Source organism: Epinephelus fuscoguttatus, linkage group LG7 (genome assembly GCF_011397635.1).
Source record: "Epinephelus fuscoguttatus linkage group LG7, E.fuscoguttatus.final_Chr_v1".
NCBI lineage: Eukaryota > Metazoa > Chordata > Actinopteri > Perciformes > Serranidae > Epinephelus > Epinephelus fuscoguttatus.
The window spans coordinates 37,473,986-37,495,849 of NC_064758.1; the positions used below are offsets into that span (position 1 = coordinate 37,473,986).

The 21,864-nt window shown below is 43.4% G+C and overlaps 1 protein-coding gene across 4 annotated transcripts in view; it reads left to right on the forward strand.

The window, feature by feature from the left end:
• Positions 1–21,864, forward strand: part of plxna2 (plexin A2) — a 278,378-nt gene that overhangs the window by 140,920 nt on the left and 115,594 nt on the right. For all 4 annotated transcript variants that reach the window (XM_049580229.1, XM_049580226.1, XM_049580227.1 and 1 more), the window contains one exon: positions 5,969–6,069. In XM_049580229.1, the coding sequence (XP_049436186.1) occupies positions 5,969–6,069 (101 nt within the window). The remainder of the gene's footprint in view (positions 1–5,968; positions 6,070–21,864) is intronic.

Genomic DNA, 21,864 nt, shown 5'->3' on the forward strand with positions numbered 1-21,864 from the left:
AGGGCTGAGTTGTGTCTGGTTTTGAGGCTCATGTAACCACTGTTCATACTGTGGAGAGTTTTATTAGTAAACTGTAACTATAAAATTAAAGGATGTCCTCTTGCAGCAGCTGTTGTTGGCGTAAAAAATAACTTTATTCACTGGGCCGACTGACGGCGACTTTTAAGGTGGAACGTTAACTTGTAATGTTACTCAATGCATGAGTTGACGACGTGAATCCATCAACACACCTTACATTTCACAGTGACAATTTTGACCATTACTTTAGTTTTTATATGACATACACTTTTAGTAACGAGTGGATCTTCAACCAGATTATATGAACTGCATGTATGCCAATCCTGAGCTTGCCTGAGAAGGACTAAATACACAAACCTGCTATTTTTAAATATCCCATGGAGAGAGACTCTCACTGCAGCCTGTTTTATTTGTTTGTGAAAATTTCGGAACAGTGGGTGACATTAAAGGGTACTGTTTGCGTTGGCAACGCTCAGTGGAGCCAAGGTCTAGGTACCACGTCTGAAGGGTCACTTTTGGTTCCAAAGGTACCATACCGAAAGTGTTTGTTGGAAACGTAGTGTCTGTATCTGTGGCACAAATGGACCTAGAGCTGGCAAAAATACACCAGACTTTGCGGGAAAATTTCCCCATTAAAGGGGTTTTTGGGCGAGTTTTTCCTTGTCTGCTGTGAGGGTCTTAGGACAGAGGGGTGTTGAATACTGTAAAGCCTCCTGAGGCAAATTGTGATTTGTGATACCGGGCTTCATAAATGAAATTTAATCAAATTGAAAAGAGCAGGGAGATCTGGACGCTGGTAAGATGGAGGGGAGCTTACCATGTTTCATTTACACATACTACCCATGTTGTTAAGATACAAAGCTGGTTGAATATCTACTAAGTCTTTAATACTACTGTAATGTCCAAATCCCTAGCTATAGGTTTCAGTAACAGAGAACAGCCCAGCATTAGTGAATGCTCGGCAATAATAATGGGAGCTGAAGCCTATTCAGCCTGAGCCTTTGAAAGAGAGGAAGCTGTTGTTTTAACCCGCGGCTGTCAGTCAGTCACCCAGGCTGCTCCAGTATGCAACTCCACTGTAGCCTCTCTGGTTGAATAACCCCCCGCTAAGGTCATCTTAAGCAGGAATTTTATTAGCATTCATTTACCGGAGCGCGGCACCTCTCACCGACAACGTTCAGTCTACCTCAGGTCAGCCTTGGGTGTGCGAGTGTGTTCTCTGGAAACAAGAGACAGGCAGCAGAGAAAAGTCAGAGGCAATATCAGACTGCGCGCTTCTTTGTCTGCCTGGAAAACGCAGGAACAACAATCTGCACATCCGTTGTGGCGCTGTGCGTGTGTGCCTACAAACACACACACATGCGCACACACACACAGTGGGAGAAGGGGCTTCATTGTGCAGCCCTGCTGTGTTGAGTGACTGTAGCGTGTGCTGGGCAACAGCTGCTGTGATCCCCCCCCTCACCCCGCCCCCCTCACCTCCACTGGCCCATGCTGGTCTGAACATCAATGCACACACACAAACACACATATACAGTATATACAGCACACACAGACACACACTTTATTTCTTATTCGGCGCCTTTTCAGCTCTCAGGTGTTTGTTTTCCTGTTTACCTCGCTCCCCTTCTTCCATATTACCCTCCTACGTTTTTTGTGTGTATCAGCTGACAGCGGGCTGTGTCTGTCTGTCTTTAGACACCGCTCCATAAGGGACATCCCCCCCCCACTACTCCCTGACTTTCCCCCCGCTGACAGCTGTCTCCACACTGTAACCCTTTCATGGAGCCGGGCCTCTGTGAAAGTTACACTCTAAAGTTTCACCAGCCTCGCACATGTTTTGGGAAGGATCTGAAAAGCTTTTTTTGGGTTAAGAGGGATTCGGAGACTTTGAGATGCACACACACAGACCGAGTCGACTGTTTCCACCAGCCAAGTCTCGTTCCTGGTGGGCTTGTTTGTCATCAGTCGCAGCTTCTGCTGCTGATGTGACCCCGTCTGCAGCTCATTACAGCATGCCACCTGTTTGTCCTGAAGCTAGGCGAGACACACCCACCCACACACACACACACACACAAACAGAGTTTGTTGAGGTGACAGGGGGTTAATCTAACAGGAGTGTCCATGGCCGAGCTGCCACACAGTGCAGGGACTGTCAACGTCCCACCGTGTCAATGGCTTTCTTTGTCCCGACGGGCCCCGTCTTTCTGTTGCCGCAGGGTTTGGGACCGGGCAGACAGGTGGACGGTTATTGAGCTTTCGAGGAGCAAAGACAAAACAAAGAAGGAAAAAAAAAACACAGGCTGAAACATATAGCTCAGAGTTTTCACAGTAACTGACAGTTTTGCAGACTGCAGCGTTTCAGAGGCGGTGCAATAGCGGGCACACGTTACAAATTTGGCTGTCAGCTGTTTTTTTTAATGTGATATATTGTAATAAAGAAAAAACGTTTGATGGACAGCCAGCTGTTATCTCCTCCGAGCTGACAGTTAATTCCAGCCCCATGGTGCTAACAGCAATTAATATCACCCAGTTGTGGGCGATTTGCGAGGGGGTTCGAGAAACACTTAAAAGGTGTTATTTGCACCCTTCATTCACTCCCCCACATTTTGCAGAGGAGACACTTATTAGGCATTGATCTGAGCCTGAGGTTTGGAGCCGAACAGGGCACACGCTGTCAGAGTGTGCTGTCATTATCCAACAAGGCGATTGCCAGGAAATTGAAAGACAGGCAGGAGTAAAAAATTAATCTATGTCAGACTCTGGAATTCAGACTGTTTTTTCTTGTGTGCCCCTGTTCATTATGCTGCACTTAGTTGGTGTTGCAGTGTGTGTGCTGACACAGTGAGATGCAGGTGTGACCGCAGGGCAGCCCCACGGGACACTCGAAGACACACACACACACACACACACACACACACACACACACACACACACACTGACCTCCAGATCGCACAGACCTCTGTTCTGCACAAACAGACTGAGGGCCATGTGGCTGAGCAGAACTTTGTCTGGCAGACAGACAGACACACAGCTAGATTCAACACACACACACACACACACACACACACACACACACACACACACACACACACTCATATATAACTGACAGACGGATGAGTGCATGTTATGTAGCAGCTGAAAACAGTCCCAGCCTGTGGATCACAGAACAACTCAGCTGACACACACTCAGTAGTTGGCTCGCTGAGGAGATGTGTGATTTGACTCTTAGTGCTTCTCCACTGTGTTGTCTTCACATATGTAAATCCTCAACCCTGTGTTTGTGTAAGTTTAATGTCAGTCGCGTAAGCACATAGGCACAAGGATGTTTGTTCTTTATTCAAATGACTGTAGTCCAAAGGCCCTGTGTGGATTAGCGTGGATCCGTGGGTGTGGAGTGTGTTTGCTCTGCGCTGAAAGTGCTTATTCAAATTCTTTGCTGTTGACACTTTCAACATGTTTAGCTTTGAAACACCAATTTTCCTCTCCATTCATTCATACTTTTAAAAAACAACCCACAGTACAGCATTAATAATTACTTTTCACTTTTACAATTATGCTGCAGTCATCTGTTTGTTTAATAAAGTCAAACTCTGCACAAGCTTCGGGGAAAAACGTACCCCCAGTGTGTTTTTTCATTACTTCTAATGCAGTTATTCTTTTCTAATAAAGTTGACACTGACACTGGCTGGTGAAAAATTGCCCTGTTATTCTTCATTATTTTTCATTTTAGATTTTTGTGATGGAGTTGGACTTGAGAAAAGCGTCTGTCACTACTGCTCCATGTGTAGGTGTGTTTGCACAGGCTCTGCCCAGGTGGACAGATGCCCCGGCGCAGACAAGAGCCTATTGATGGCAGAGAAACAGCTTTCTCCGGCCAACTGATCCCACCTGCTCGCCACTGTTTCTCTGGCTTAAGATGAAGGCAACAGTTGCCTGTGCAGTTGACATCTCACACGTTGACACACAGGGGCACAAGTGCACCCCAACAGTTGAGGCACATCATCCCCTGCATCGGGTCAACATAAAACATTAACGTTGTTGTAATACTGACGGGGGAGGGATCATGTGAATAACATGTAATATCATAGAATTATCATATTTAAATGCTGCCAATGAATCAAGGTTTGTTTTGTTGTTTTCTATATGGTGCTGTGTGACTAAATGAGCATTCCTTCAGTACACACACATACCCAGAGGCTTGTTTGTGCGCATCTTATGATGTGTGCAGTGGCGCTCCCAAGGGGTGACCAGAGGAGGCCAAAAAAAAATTATCAGCCCTTCAGCCCTTTTCACACTGCATTTAGCCCCAGCTTAGTTAGCCGTTAGCTAACGCTGTGTTCACACCACAGGCAACAAAGCAACAGGTTAAAGTCATTTCAAGTGGAAGCCAGTGACATGAAGCTACAAATTGACCCCAGACACTCGCTGTTGACGGGCGTGACGCACTATAAATTGAAGTTGACGTGAAGCAATAACCTATCATGTTTTGTTTCTAGCTGTGGTACTGAGTTACTTAGCTTAGTTAGCTGATGCTATGCTAGCTTCATGTGCATTGTGGTGCACACAGGGATGAATGAGGCATCAAAATTTGATGTTAAAATGGGGCTCAGGCATTCATCAAAAGCACAGATATTTTATGACTAAATACAAATTTTAGATGATGTTCAGTTGAGGAGATTTATGGCAAGTAGCAGACCGTGACGGTGGGACGAGCCTACATTAGCAAGTGCTTGAGCAACACTTACACAGCGACTCAGCAATAATGTAGCTGGTCACGCTGTTGCTGTGTCGCTCATAGTGTGAACACAGACTATGAGAGCTGTTAGCCTGGGGCTAAAAAAGCTTTTAACACTGGCACAATCCTCTTATATTCCAAAGATGGCTAACAGCCACTTTAGTTTAGGGCTGGCTAGCACTGCTTCGGAACAGGGTTAGCATCAAATTTATGGGGTTTTCCCTTGAAAATTGTTCAAACACAAGGCGAGTGTAGAACTGAGCTAATGGAATTTGCGTCACGTTTTTGTTGTCCAATTACACGACTTCTACATTTTAACCATGGTAACTAGAACTAACCGAAACTGGAGGTACCTGGCCAGGTAGCTAACCTAAAATAATACATCCATATTTTCAACTTTTGGATTTTGAATGTCTACAGTACTAAAAAAGATTAGTATTTGAGTCTGGCTTTGAAGAGAGTATAGATAAATTCACTTTAAGCTCAGTTTTAAATACTAAGGTTTCAGCAAAAATGCATGTTTATGGAGTGGATAAATGAGACTTGGACTATACAGCACGAGTTGTGTGAGACTTTGTACAGATACAGATGTTTTGTATTGTTGTTGTTAAATGCAGCCCCCAATTAATCAATCAATGCATATTTCTGCCATTTTCTGTGGAAGAATGTGAGAAAAACAAACTTTTCTTTACAAGCTAACACAGGATGACTTAATCATCATGGTTGAAGTGTTCCTTTATACAAAAATATACAAGACTTACTTAAAGGTAGAACAATAGACATTCTTTTCTTGGCTGTTGTCTCTGTTTTTGATGATACAGCACCGCTCTCACATACTGTGTTTTATAATCTGAAGAAGGCTTGTTCCTAGAAAATGTTTTGTTCTATACAATCAATGTTCTCATTTAAATTAAAGCGGTGTATTTGTCTTTTTAAGGAAAAGGACAACCAGCATATTTTAAAAATAATGAATCACCTAACACATAAACAGATACACACACATTAAAACAGGATTGTTGTGGAACTCTAAATGTTAAGTGTGTCGCTGTAATTAGCCTGTATGCTTCAACAGCATAAGCAAATTCCTAAAATTCAGTCATGACTTTGGTTTTGGTGTACCAACCCAAGATTTTCAGTTTCCCTGTCTGGCTATTTCTGTGGTGGATGTGTGTCATACTGCTCTCTGACCTTGACCCTTTCATGTGCTTTCAGGTCACCCAAGTTCCCATCGAGTCATGTGAGCAGTACGGGACCTGTGGAGAGTGTTTGAGCTCGGGGGACCCACACTGCGGCTGGTGTGTCCTGCATAACATGTGAGTATTCCTCAATCGTCATCAGTTTGCGGATACTTTACTCATAGATTCTGTCGGACATCTTCAAAAATGACCTTCAGTTTCCCTGCACGAAGACGTTTATCTCATATCAGATAGAGTTTGAGGACAAGAGACTGTCTGGAAACATAGTTGTGCCTCTGCTGGTTGGGAGCTACCTGCCTCAGCCTCATCATGACTGCTGCCCTGCTCTGACATGACTTGATATTAACAGGAAATGACACCATTCAGTCGCTGTATGACTCACTGGAATTTGGAAAGACGAACAAAAACAGACCAGAGAGACTCATTATTTTACCAGCTCTCCTGGACAGAACTATCATATGTGCAATTTGCTGTGCCTGTCCGTGTTAAATGGACATCTGCTGAAGCATGACTACATTTGTTGTCCATGCATGTTAGAAGGTATTTACCTCCCACTGTAACAACAGCAGCCGCATAGAAGCCATGAGTGACACCTGCTGGAGCTGAGTCGTCACTGCAACAGAAGTTACTTGTTGAAAGCCAGACAGGAAGAAAAGCAGATATAAAAATAAATAAAAGAGCCTGAAAAAGCTTGTATATTTATTGTATTTCGGGTACGAGTCATTCATCACGATATTCATCTGTGAATGGAACTGACAGTGCTTAGATGAAATGGTGGAGAGGGTATATTCAGGACACAAGATGAATGCAAGTCACAGCTAAAGAAGCCGAAAGACACTCTACTCTGTCTCCATCTCTCCCTCTTTGTTTCTTAAGTACACATATACTCTCATCAGTCTGGGCTTCTTCTTCGCTGCTATGTCTTGAATTCCCCACTTACAGCCCCTCCTAAATGCAGCCCCTCTCTCTAAAGGTATAGCTGAATATTTGTGTGTGTCAGAGCCCCGCCGCAATCATCATTATCGTGATGGCGGCCCCTGCAAAGTGCACTTAAAGTAATTTACATCACTCCAAAGCTGGGACAGGACAAATAATTGCCTAGCGACAAGGTAATTCAGCATGTGCCTGCAGAGGTGCGGGAGGGGCTGGCTAAAGCTCTGTATTCTCTGCAGTCTGCGTGCCTTCACACAGGGATCATTTACCACAACATTAGCCTCCGTGCTAGGCTGTTAATCATATGCTTTTGTGTAGGTGTGGTAGGGAATGGAATAATTCAGGTTAGGAGGAATTCAAATCCGCAGCGTTTAAGACGTGCTGATGCTAAAAGGTGATTGGTTTTTTTAAGCTGTGATGGGGAAAGCAGCTGTGAGGAGGGAACAGCTGTTTGGCGTGCAAATGCCTTCTCGATTATGTGTGTGTGGGGGACTTGTGTCTGAGCGTGTGCGTGCATGCGTGCGTGCACGTGGGTTCGATTTTTGTGTACATGCACAAACACTTGTGTGGACTGCTGTACTGTACCGTGGGGAGAAAAGGTCAGCACCCCGATTCACGTCAGATCAGCCATCTGTTCTCTGAGCGTAGCGGACCCTCGTGCCACCTGTCTCTGGCCCTAATACCCCTTTCTCTGTCCTGACCCTGCAATGAGCGTGGCAGGACCCCTGTCAGCGCTGGCTGAGTTACTGCAGAGAGGAATAAAAGTTAAAGGAAGAATAGTTTGGCTGCTCTTGCTGGTGCTCATGTGAACTCCTATGTGCATTTTTAATTGGAGGGTAAATGCAACAAATTAAATTTTAAAAAAGTAAAATACATCTGTATGCCTGACAGAGGTGGAACAGTTGGCGTATAGAGAAGGAAAGAAACACTGATGGAAATAGATTATTTTAAATACATCTTGACCGCTGTTGATTTTAACACGTTACAACAAAGCAAAGTAACATAATGAACACGTAAAATTAAATCAACGCATCTACCACAGAGCCATGGCTAGGTCAGCGAGTGACCCAAGTGAGTTTGGGGTTTGGGTTAGTGTATTTGGATCATCAAATGTCATCAAATGCTATTTAAAGGTGTTTTTTTTCTTTTAAGTCCATCATCATCTCATGGTGTTAGGAAGGCTTGTCTCATATATTTTATTTAGGCCTGTTGATAATATCTTATTTTGAGGCAAATAATATTTGTCCTAGGCAGTGAGGAAAGTCATTCTCTTTTATATTGATATAGTATTATTTTGTGGCTGTTAAAGCCTACTGCCAGCGCCATCTTTATTCTCCTGAGCCTTGTTTTGTGAAAATGGATGAGGTTAAATGTTACATTGTTAACTATTGGCGCCGATTTATTTAGTTTCTTCTTTTGTTTGTGTGTGTGTGTGTCTGTGTGTGTAGCTGTGTTTCCATCCAAAAGTGATTTGAATCATTGGGAAATGCGCATTAAAAGAAATACAAATCCTGTGTGTTTGCATTAAATGTACGGACTTTGGTGAAAACTACGAACTCGCGCGAGTTTTCCGCAGAACCAGAAACAAAACAAGTCTCGCATTCTTCTTCTTCTACGTTTTCTGGCGGTTGGCAACCAGCTTGTAAATGCATTACCACCTTCCCGACCCGGAGTGTGGATATCACCATGGAGAGAGGTGCGCTACATCAGACTTAATTCGAACATAACTGTTTCCATCCCCCAGCATTTTTTTTTAATCAACCAAAACCCGGCTAAAGCGAGCGTATTTTAGTTTGTGCGAATCAGGGGATTTCGAATTTTGACGTTTCCATCATAATTTTCCGATGCGATACTTCTAGATGCGCATCTAAACAGGCTGATGGAAACATGGCTTGTGTGTGTCTTGTAAACTTTGTCAACTGTTAGTGTAACTTTTACAGTTGATGTGCATTATGATGTGTTATATTCAGTGTATTGTGTTGTGTAGTGTGAAGTATGTTTTGTATTGTCGCTATGTAACTGTGTAGACCTGTGTAGAAGAATACCTGATGCAAAGCCAAAGCTAACGGGGATCTTAATAAACAAACAAACAAACAATTAGCTGCTTGAGAATTAGGGATTGGAAGCACCAGAGGCCCCACCATATGATATTCCATCAGGATACTTAAGTCATAATACGATATTATTGCCATTTTAAATGTGTCGCGATATGCTGAGTATTGTGATAACATATATTGCAGTAGATCATGATTAATTATCCTTTTCAACTGCAGACTGTACCAGAGGGAAAACTTTGTCAAAATCTGTTTCAGGATACAATTTTTAGTCTGTTCATGTCACTTCAGTCATTTTTATTGCAGCTAATTGTATCTAGTGGCTTGTTAAATCAATTGATTGTATTATTCTAGTAGGCTACTAAAAGTTTTATTTATATTTGTAAAATTAACAATAATAGTAACGATACTTAGATATTTCCCCCACCCCTTGTATATCTCTGGTGATATTGTGGAGTGACACTGATAAAATGAGTAGTGTAACGAATTCCCTTCTGCAGAAATTATGTAAATTAATGTGTTACTTTTTGAAAAAAGTAATGTATATTGTGTATACTTTTTGGAGTAACTACCCCAAACTGACCTTGACACTGCAACACCTGATTCCCCTACCATAGACAAGACAATTATATCGTGCTGCCACTCACAGTTAGTGCGCTTCTTTACCAGAAAAATTAAAACGCATAAAAAGAGCTGGAGTTGGGGCGACCATTAGCTCACCTGATAGGGCAAGCGCCCCATGTGCAATGGCTGTGTCCTTACTGCAGTGGCCACGGGTTTGATTCCAACCCTCAGCCGTTTGCTGCATCAAACAAAGGCAAAAAGCCCCAAAAAATCATCCCTGCTTCAAATCCAGATGGTGGCCCTTGTTGCATGTCAGCTTCGTCTCTAGAGTGCTGCAGGAAGTGCTTCTGGGTATTAGGATTTCTTTAAGCCAATGGACTTTCACCTTTTTTAAGTAAGTAAAATATGTCATTAAATACCCCACCTGTAAATTCTGAAGCCTTAATGTGACTTATAATGTGAGCAATATTTGTGCAGCTCCACAGTCAAGGACAGATTTCCCTACGGGATAATAAAGTATATCGCATCACATAGCATCGCATGATATCGTATCGTATCATATCGTACCGGATCGTATAACTTTTGTTTGCCACAGAGCTTTTTTCTGCAATAATCCAATGGAAAAATCCCACTGGGCCTTTTGACGAGGGAACCAGGGCGATGCTGACGTTGGCCTACAAAAATTGTCATCCTTGATGCACTCTGTAGCGGCTCAGATCAGAAAAGACGAATTCATTCATTTCAAAAATTATGTCATCGTTCCATCTTATGTAAAGAGTTGCAGGTGCTCGTGTAATTATGTAATCTTGTCAGTTCCTCTTGAGCTGCTTACAGGATAGTTGATGGAAACAGTCAGTTATTGAAGTTCAGAAATCTGCGTAGGGATTTTAATGGAAACACGACTAATGACTAAACTAAAATCAGATAATACCTGTGAACCTTAAGGGAGTTGTTGCAGTTAGCATAAAGGCTGCATGAATGTACATCATAACCAAGAGTTAGAGGAAGTATCTGTCAGACACTGCTGGAGTAAAGCAGCTGCACCCTTCTGGTGAAGAGCTCCCCTCATCCCACACACCCAAAATTAAGTTTCTTGCCAGCCGTGGTGCCATCCATCCACAGCTGTGATCACTCCCGCTTTCCCCCCCATTTCTCCATCATCCATCCCTGAGCCATTGTTGATTTTACAAAATTATCTTTCCCCCCTTCCCCATGTTTGCGTGTACCTCCTTCCCTCACAGCAAAGCTAGCATCTAAGCTATGCCACTCATCTCCTCTCAGCTCAGCGCGCCTCACTGCCGCGCTGTCTCCCATTTAGACACTCTTCCCTCTGGAATAAGCTCCTCCACACTCCAGAGATGGTTGGCTTGCCACACATAAACACCCCTCGCTTTGATCAGCCCCCCTCCCTCTCTCTACAGCTGCCATCCACAATATCCATCCTCTTTTCTTCTCCTCTAAACACTGTGTCCCCCACCTCCCCTTTTTCTTTATGTTTGCGTGTGTATGCTCATTGAAGTGCAGCATTCTAAGGTGGCTAATTAGGAACATAGGAGGACATTAGCTTGGTTTGCGACGATGAGGAGAAGGAGAGAATGCGAGGGAGGCGGTGAGCTGGCCAGGAGTGGCGTCTCTGTCTTCGCTGTCTTTTTACTCTCTTTCTTCTTCCTGTGATTCAGTGTGGTGTGAGACTCTAAAGTCCTTTAATTACCAGCAGCTGCTAGGCATCCACTGAATGCATGAAGAATGAGAGGGGGAAAAAAGAGAGAGGGGATAAGAATGAGGGGAAGAGAATGAGAGAGGGAGAGAGTGTTTGATGCCGCACACTCATCGGCCCACAAAACCGAGCAGCATTTTGATTGCGGCTCAAAGGGAGCTCATCATCTCGAGCGCTCTTCAGTCGCAGTCCTGTGAATGGGTAGTTCAGCCTCCGTCTGACCACAATCCAAAAACATGGAGCTGTAGTGATGCTTTTCTGTGTGTCGCTCCCTCTCTCCCCTCAGCCTGCTTCTCGTCGCCGTTAGATTAGCTCTCTAATCATGCCCAAAAGAGGCTTTTCCATCTCAAAAATGTCCCGCATCACTCTGTTCTGCCTCCATCCTCTGAGCCCGCTCCCACATTCCAGGAGAGGTTTTGTCAAGATTTGTCAGGATTAGTCACAAGTCTGACTTCAGTCCAGGGGCTGAGATTGCACAAGTGGGCCAGCGCCAGGTCACTTGACCAGTGTAGTGAGTTTTCCTAAGTTACACTATTTATCATAAGTATTACGTCTCGACTCAAGTGGTGGATGATGTAGTTATGTAATAAATGCCCAAGAAATTCTGTTCAGTGTGTCGGAATCAGCCCGAGTTTGTTGTGAGGATGACAGCTTAGGGCTATTGGTGTAGTAGGCCCCAGCAGAGAGTGAGTCAGCATTTGAGGGCTGCTCTGAGCAGAATAACATATCACTACTACGCTATGATACTGTATTGTATTGTACTGTCAGTCTGCGTGCGGCTGAACCGCTCAGATCTGTTTCAGTAACAGCCCACACAGCAGCCTGAATGGCACAGCTGTCCACTTGTCACAAATCGGTGTTACAAGCTTAAATGCCGTCAAACGATTTGTTTGGCATCACGGTTGGAGCGCGTTATGTGGGTATACTATGTCCACAGCGAGAGGTGAGGTTTGGGACTCGGCAAATTCTTTCACATGGCAGTCTTATTGTGGAACATGATCTAGGACTTAGGAGAAAGGAGGTAGGACTTTAGAGGAATACTTCACCCCCCAAATGACCATTTGTATATCAGTTACTCATCCGTGTTAAGTTGAATTTGTGGAATGGAGAAAATCCTTGATGAATAGAAGTCTTCGGGGTCTGCTTTTAAAAACACTAAAACTATATCAAAACATCAGTTTGTAAACTCTCACACAACTCATGCAGGATAATCAAGGTCTCATTCATCCAGCCGTATGCTCAGTGCTTCAGTAAACAGACAGCCCTTCTCCAGCAGCGAACTAAACTGAAAACTACTGCCAGTAGTAGTGATAAAAATAGGGCTGTAGCGTCTGGTTTAGAGTTGATTATAACAAACACATTCGAAGAACTGCATCCCTCTGCACCATGAATTACTATTTTGATATCTTAATAGCATACTTGGCCTCTCTAAATACACATTTGTCTGTCAATTACTCACCTTGTGTAATGTTGAATTTGTGAAGAAAACATTGTTTTTCTCGAATGCCTCCATGGTGAACGAAGAATCCAAAAAACAGTTTTAAGGTACTTGCACTTTGAGTACTTGCATTTTATGCTACTTCCTACCTCTACTTTCCTACATTTTGAAAGCAATTATAGTACTTTTTACTTCACTACATATATTTGACATCTTAAAGGAATACTTCACCTCCTAAATTATCATTTATATATCAATTACTAACTGCATATTTAGTTGAATTTGTGAAGAACACCTTGTTTTTCTTGCATGCCTCCACTGTTAACAAAGAATCCAAAAATGGAAAAAAAAAATTCTCGATGAATAGAGGTCTTAGGGTCCACATTTAACAGCAACAAAACTATATCAAAACTAGAACACTCGGAGAGGGCACACCTCCGCCAAGCAGCTCGGATTTCCTGCCATTTTATTATTTTATCCACTTCGCTTCAACAGATCACCACCAAATTTTATCATCTGTTCCTGAAAATGTCATCAAAATCCGTTCAGAGCTTTTGGAGTTATTTTGCAGACAAACAGACCAACGCAAAAACATAACCTCCTTGGCGGAGGTAAACATCTGTTTATGAACAATCACACAACTCGTGCAGGATAGTCCAAGTTTCATTTATCCAGCCGTATGCTCAGTACTTCAGTAAACAGACTGCCCTTTTCCAGCAGCGAACTACACTAAAAATGAAAACTTGTCTATGCTCTCTTTAAGCCAAACTCCATTGACAAAAACAGTAATTTTACCTTGCTGAACACAGGAGCTGAACTAACCCTTTAAAACACCAAAGTTACACAATTACATCAATAAACTTACAGATGGAGACAGTGGTAGACCAGCAGCTCATGTGTTCAGTGAGCTAAAATTACTGTTTTTGTCAGTGGAGTCTGGCTTTGAAAAGAGCATAGCTACAATTCACTTTCAGTTCAGTTCCCTGCTGGAAAAGGGCTGTGTGTTTGTGAAGTGTTGAGCATACGACTGGATAATGAGGCTTGGATTACGCTATTGGATTTGTGTGAACGTTTGTAAACATGTTTTGATATGGTTTTGCTTTTGTTATAAGCGGACCCGTATGACTTTAATTCATTAGGAATTTTCTCAGTTTTTGGATTCTTTGTTTGCCATGGAGGCATTCAAGAAAAACTAAGTGTTGTTCACAAATTCAACATAACATAAAGTGAGTAATTGATAGACAAATGGTTATTTGGGGGGTGAAGTATTCCTTTAAGATGTTAAAATAGTAATTCACACTGCAGAGGGAGGCAGTTGTTCTCATATGTTGATTGAAATCAACTTTAAACCAGACGCTACAGCCCTATCTTTTATCACTACTATTGGTTTTTCAGGCCTTATTACCGTCAGCGTGCTACGAATGACGTCAAACACCGACCATAAAATCACCTCTAATTTACCAATGGCAACAACAATTAGCCCTGCAATGAAAATGGTTGCTTCAGCCCATTGTGGATGTCAGACGGTGTGTCTAATGGCCGACTCATCAGCTACAGCCGCAGTTAGCAGTCAGAGGGAAGCTGCATCCATCTTCCCAATTGTGCCTAATGAGATATCGATCACGAACATGCAGGTCTATCAATATTTCCATAGATTCCTACCACATAGAGCTCGTGCACGTCGGCTACATGATGGCTGGAACACTGCACCAGTGTGTACAGTGCGAGTGGGCGGGCTACATATGATACAGTTAATGATCCTAAAAAACCCCAGTGCGTCTGCATCTCTTGCCTGCTCACTCATTCTGAGATGCTTCCATCCCCGCGCTGCTTTTTCTCTCTGCTCAGCCCACGCAAGTAAAGCTATAGCTTGATGCAGAGCACCGAGCAATGGTCTCTTTGTAAATCTTTTTTACTCCCTTTATCCTCCATCTCTTTCTGCTTTCCCTTACTCAATATCTTTAACAGAGACTGACACGCTTGCTTCTGCATTAACTCTATATATACGTGTGCACATGTGCCTGTGTGAGTGTTTTATATGACTCAGTTTACACCGCAACAGCTTCTCTGTCTATGAGAAGATGAAGCGAATGGCCATACTGTGCTCTGTGTCCTGTGGGCACTGTCCTGCTGTGACATTATCAGCCGCCACAGGAGACAGACCATGAGTTGCAGCAGTTGGTTTGACCCCTGACATGAACTGTACACAACTTTGGGTTTCAAACTGTGCCCTCACATGTCAGCCTGAGCCCACACAGCAACTTGAGCCGGTGGAGTTTACCATCTCTGTTGTGGTTTGAAATTGAAAACCCTGCTTTCTTCCTTTGTTTCTTTTTATTCCTCCTTCCTCTTACCACCTGTGTTGTGCATTTAAATGGATACTCGCACACTTTAGGGATGCAGCAGTTAGAAACAAATGCCCTGAATCACTCAGAATGAGAATAAAACACTAAAGGAAGGAGGTAGCGTGTGTAGGCAGCGCAGCGCAGCACATCACTGCTCACCTAATGATTCCTCTATTCATGTCAGGGAGCCCAAAGCCCCAGCGCAGTCAGTCTTCATACATGTTTACATTAACATGTGTTTCCGTACAAATGCATGTCCCCACACTCAGCTTCCATTTGACCAAATCAAATCATGCCAGTGATTCTCTAACATAATGGGTTACTACTTAAGACTGGTAAAGCTTTGTTAAGCATCATCAAATATTTAATATACATCTCATTCCTCCGCCCCGTACCTACATCTTCCCACCCTGCCCCGCCACCGAAGCATCCATGCTCTCATTTTCCTGTCTGTGTGGCGTTTGTGGTCTGGCTCGAGTAAGGGAAGGAAGGTGATTTTAAAATGGCTCCCCCTCTGTTCTCTCCTTTTAAACATGGTACTCACAGCTAGAGCTGCAATCAGACAGGCCTTCACACTTTCATTGAAGTCCTTAGATGTGGTGTGGGGAGGGGAGGGGAGGAGGGAGTGAAGAACAGAAATCTTTGCCTGTCGCCTGCCTCTCCTGCTCTTCTGTCAAGGCTGGGGTGTGTGTATGTGTGTGGAAAGGTGTGCATAAATGTATGAAGGATTTAGTGCAAAGGACTGAGTGTTATTATGGCTATTATGGCTATGATGTGTATGTGCATGTGGAGACACATTTGAATGTCTACATTATTTGTCTGTGTCTGTGAAGTCTTGAGTAGCCAGACCTTTCACCAAGGTCTGGAACAAGTGGCAACCTTCGGTTTTGGTCTCCATAGTTAAATCCCCCTTCATGACAACTGTACAGAGGTGAATTTTTATATAACTCACACGTTTTACATTTTATTAAGACTTAGAGCTACGCATAATGAAGGGTGGGCCACTGCTGATAGTGTCCTCGGCTTCACAGTTAGATCCACCCCTCGCTCCTCCACAGCGCCAACCTCTTGCCCAAATATGGTGACTTCTGGCTCCAAAAAACCAAGATGACAACGGCCAAAATGCCCAACTCAAGGCTTCAAAACTGGAGTCCACAAACCAAGGGGTGACGTCACGGCAGCTATGTCCATTATTTTTACAGTCTATGGTCTGGAATCACCAATTATCTCTGGCTTGTTTGTGTTTCTTTAAACCAATCACAACCATTTTGGGCAACGTGGAGCCCATAATGCAGGGACGTTGCTGTTGCAAAATATCGTCGGGAGTGAACTCGTTTTGGTGAAGCATTTGCACGTAGGGAGGCAAGCTCTGTCATAAAAGTGGCTCCACAAAAGAAGAAGTGGCGGCACGGTGGTGCAGTGGTTAGCGTTGTCACATCACAGCAAGAGGGCTCCCAGTTCAAATCGAATCCAGGGCGGGGGGTTCGAACCCAGCGTTGATTGTCTCTGTGTACTCCAGCTTCCTCCCACAGTCCAAAGACATGCAAGTTAATTGGTGACTCTAAATTGTCCGTAGGTGTGAATGTGAGTGTGAATGGTTGTCTGTCTCTATGTGTCAGCCCTGTGATAGTCTGGCGACCTCTCCAGGGTGCACCCCGCCTCTCGCCCAATGTCAGCTGGGATAGGCTTTGGAAAAAGTAACACAGATAGCAGAAGGAACGGAGAATCAACATTGACCCTAACATTAGCATCAGCCACCCAATGGCAGGCTTATTGCCACAGTCTACATCCGGTGAGTGTCTGTGTGTTTTAGTGCAGTTGTTCCCAACTGGTGGGTCACGGTCCATTCTGAATGCACCGCAAGTGACTCACAAACATGTCAGGTTAATAAAAAACACACTATTTTTAAGTACAGTGAATTTCTGGCACAGAGCTTTTATTTTGACGTAACATTTCCTGCTGTAGAGTGAGTGACTAACTGACAGCTACTTGACAGAGACAGCAAACTAGCTTGACGACATGAAAGTATGGCGCTGAATAGATTTAACTGTATGGACCTTGAACTAATGATTGAGGAGAAATCTGGACCCTGTGGCTGGACCAGTTGGTTTAGTGTGTATGTGAATGACTGTGTGTGTGTAGTCATGTGTCTGGGTGTCTATCAAAGCCTGGCACAGCAGAGGTGACAGTGTGATTGCCTGTCCAGGGCAACAGAATAAGAAGCAGGCTCTGATGGAACGGACCCTGAGGTCTGGCCTCTGCGACCCTCTTGCGCCATAAAAGGTGCTTTTACACGTACACAACGCTCCAAATTACACTGTACATGAAATATAGGTTAGTGAATTAGACGACAGTGCGTATGTGTGCCGAGGCTTTACTTGCACCTCACAGCTCCAGCTCCAGCTCCAGCAGTGCATCCCACACAAACTGCCACAGGAGAAAACAACATGCTCTCCTTTGCTTTTTTTGTGTTTTTTTGTTTTCCCACTCACCCTACATGACTGCATGAGATGCAGGTGCCACTTCCAACTGCTATCATACCCTGCGGTGGAGTTGTAGATGCCAGAGAGGAGTAATGATGGAAGTGCAAGCAGCTACTTCAGCACCATGGACAGGGCTTAGAGAGCATAACACCCAGGCCGACTGCCTCCAGCAGGCGCCACAGGGAAAATAGCTGCTTATTACAGGAGACAGGCTGAAAGTAGAGCATGCATTTCACCTGCCAATATACATGGAGGTATGTATGCAAGTGTTTGTAGCAAAGAAATTCAACGTGCGCATCACCTTTACCGTGTTATTTCTCCGTGTGAGGGCCCCCACCCGTCAGGAATGTGAGTGATGGAACACAAAGCATCGGCGGAGCTACTGAGTGACAGGTCAGGGCCAGACGGGAGGATAAGGGAGCGGGGGGGGCGGTCAGGAGGGGGAATATGAGGAAGGCAGGAATCTAGTCAACACTCAGTGGCATGCACTTCAGCTAATGAGAGAGGCAAGGGGTCAGCTTCTAACTACACAGAGATAATGGCCATCTCCTGAAACCATGGCAACAGCAGCCATCTTGCACCCCCTCCAACCTCCCGCTGCCACACATCCCCCTCGCTGCGCTCTCATCTTACTTCACCCCACCGAAATGAATTTAAAAAAAAAAAAAATCACAGTGAGGAAAATCAATGCAGGGCTTTTTGTCGGTTAATGACCACCCAGGTTTTTGAATCTGCACCGGCACAGCTCGGAGAACATGCATAAAACATTGTGCCGCGGTCCACACCTGAAAGCACATTAAGTATCATTTTCTGCCGCCATTGTGAATGTAAAAGAAGCACCAAATTGCAGAGGGAGTTACACCTTCCCTAAGAAAGGTGTGCTAATTTTGAGAGTGAGACAAAGGGAGAGACACGGACAGGGAATGGAAAAGTGTGGAGTCAAATGTGTAAAACGAGAAGCAGGAGAGTTTATATCAGGAGTAACAGTGAAAACACCACATTTAAAATGTAAAAAATAGAGATGCCAAAGTGGTGATGAGGGGAAACCAGGTAATCATTTTGAAAAAAAAATCTAAAAAATCCTACTGCAGTGCTCCCTCTCTTTCCTTTCTCAGTGGGAGCTTCACACAACTGCACTAATTCTACACTTTCCTGCTCTCTAAAATCCCCGGGGAGTGTGGTGCATACGAGTGTTTGTGAGCGTTAGCGTGCTTGTGCCTGTTCATGTGAGTCTGCTGGATATGGCTTGAACTTCTGACAACGTAATTACACACAGAAGCTGTGGATGAAGATGTAGCTCAGAGTCGGTATGTGGTTAAGAAGCATGATATGGGCACTCACACAGCACACACACTCAGAGTCAGCAGCCAGCCAGGGGAGAATGGACAAGGGTTTCGTGGTGGCACATCAGCACCGTGGACAGCGGCTGACCCGTCGGAGTCCAATTAGAGCTGTTGCGACCAGACAGCCAGTTAGCTAGACACTTAGACTGCCGGGGTTGGATGAGGATAGAGAGCCTTTGGTGTAATGGGATGGAGAGAACACACAGTTTTAATAAGAGGGAGGAGGCAGCGTTTTAATGAAGGATGTGGTGGATTGTGGGGGTGTCGCGTGGCACTTGATATACTGTCTGACCATTAAGATCTCTTATGAGTGAACGCCGTGTAATTTGCACTAGCTACGTCTCCAAAGTTATGCGGTGATTGAGGGGTATAATTCGGGCGTGTAGTGCTTAGTGCTGTGGCTTTGTAGTTTGTCACTGCACGGTGTGTTAAATCACCCACTGGAGGCGGCGCTGCTGGTGCCACCACTTGTTCCTGTGGTTTATTGGTAACTCCTGGAGGCCATTATCACCTTCTATTTTATAAAACTTTAACATGTCCCAGAAGCCAGCTGCTATTAATGGCAGGAGTGTCATGAAATACACTTTTTACAACAGTGAGCTTTTTTTTTTTATTTTTATTTTTTTCTGTAATTGATGTTTTTAAGCAATCCAACAAAACAGCAAAAGTGTTTCCTGCTATTTCTTCAATATGCCATATGTTCTGCAAAACAAGAAAAAAAAGAACAGTCTGATAATAACAACATAACTTAGCCAGACTCTACAGCGTGTGACATTTACAGCCGCAATCAAGACAAAACAAATAAATCGACATGACTAATACAGACAGCACAAACACTGAGACAGGAAGAGAAAAGATCCCCAAAGCATTTGGTTGGTAAAGTTAGTAATCGACCAGCGTTTTCTTTTCTTTTCTTTTTTGTTTTTCAGTATAGACCAAATTTGAGTCACAGTTGCGTCACAGCAGTTGCGTGCGCCTATTGGTGGCAGAAAAACAGTTGACATACCTGGAATACAAATGTCTTCTTGTGCTGTTTGATGTCAGAATAAGAATACAGATTAGATAACCTTCATTTTTATTTAGGCCTACCAGGTATAATCACTGCTGGATACTTTGTAGATGAGTGTGTGTTGGGCTTTGACTTATTGTCCTTGGTTAAAACTTGTTGAGATGTCCCCATATCATATAATTTAATGTGGAAGGAACAGACAACTTTTTAACTAGCTAGCTATCACTGTCTTCTCATTAAGTCCTTGATCATTACAGAATAGAGTAACTTTCACCTCTGCTCATTTTAGAAAGTACACCATAAGAAAACACGTTCTTTGTTTCGGTAAATAAACAGACAATGGGCCATCGTTTGTTTCTAGCTGTCAGCAATCAGCAGTAGGTAGCACGCTAGCTACGTTAGCTACATTGCTAATGTTAGCGAGCCTTTCATTTTCCCTGCCTGGATGCAGATAAACCGATCTAAATGCACATTATAGGCTATAAGTTAACATAAACAAAGTGAGCAGTGGTGAAAGTTAATATACTTTGTTAGGATTAAGGTGTTAATAAGCTAGCTAGGTGTTAGCTAGCTAGCGCGCTAGCACGTTGAAAAGTTGTACTTCCATATTAAATTATATTATACAGGGACATCTCCTCAACGATTAATCAAGGACAGTAACCCGAGTCCATGTTTGACAAACATGAGTTTTTACAAGTCTTACGATGATTCATTGTTCACCACATGAATAATTAAGTAATTCAAATAAGCCGAACACACACTCCACTACTGACCAGTGATTAGCCTAAATATTGATACTAATTAACTGGAGACAAAGCTTTTTTTTCCCACTATCATAAATTTATGGATATAAAAACAACTCATTGCGATCAGTTAAGAAATATAAACGTTATAGTTATTTTAACATTTTCTTTGGCGCTCACACCAACACCACTACTGTCCCTTTCTGCCACCATTTTGGCTCCACCCACAAAATACATCATCACTGTTTACAAACACAAAAAGGGTCTGTACATCAAAAGTGCAATGCTGAATTGTCATCGCAGAAATATGAAATAAGCATAGTTATACACTCAGATGCCTTCAGATCTTCCTTAATTCTTGGTGTCATAGATTCAACAAGATGCTGGAAATATTCCTCAGAGATTTCGGTCCATATTGACATGATAGCACCACACAATGTGAATCTCCACCACATCCCAAAGGTGCTCTATTGGATTGAGATCTGGTGACTTTGGAGGCCATTGGAGTACAGTGAACTCATTGTCATGTTCAAGAAGCCAGTTTGAGATGATGTGAGCTTTGTGACATGGTGCGTTATCCTGCTGGAAGTAGCCATCAGAAGATGGGTACACTGTGGTCATAAAGGGATGGACACGGTCAGCAACAATACTCAGGTAGGCTGTGGTGTTTAAACCATGCTCAGTTGGTACTAAGAAAATCTCCCCCACACCATTACACCACCAGCAGCAGCCTGAAGCGTTGATACAAGGCAGGATGGATCCATGCTTTCATGTTGTTTACACCAAATTCTGACCCTACCATCTGAATGTGGCAGCAGAAATCCAGACACTGGGACACAACATGTCCTCCTCACAATACCACCGCTATTTGATTTAATTCTTATGACAACATTGTTTAATGTTTCAGTTTTGAGACAATGTTTACCGTGAGTGTTTTTGACATTTTCAATCCCCATCTCTCCCTCCCCTTCCCTCTGTTGTTGGATAGGGTTTGAATTTCTGTCACAGCACTGACAAGTTGGCTTTTTACTCTCGACTTAACTTGTCACATGTATATTTTTTGGCTGCATTTATTGAAACATGAGTATTTATTCCTATCACCATTGTTGTTATTGTTTCATTCTATTCATACCTTTTCTATACTTTGCATTTTGTTTTCCCTCCTATTGTGACTTTGGCTGAACCTCTTGTAATTTATTCAATCGCAGTGTTGCTTAAGAGCTTTGTGTGGTAGCCTCTCTTTTTCTTTTTATTTATCTTCCTGTTAAAAATAATTAACCTTC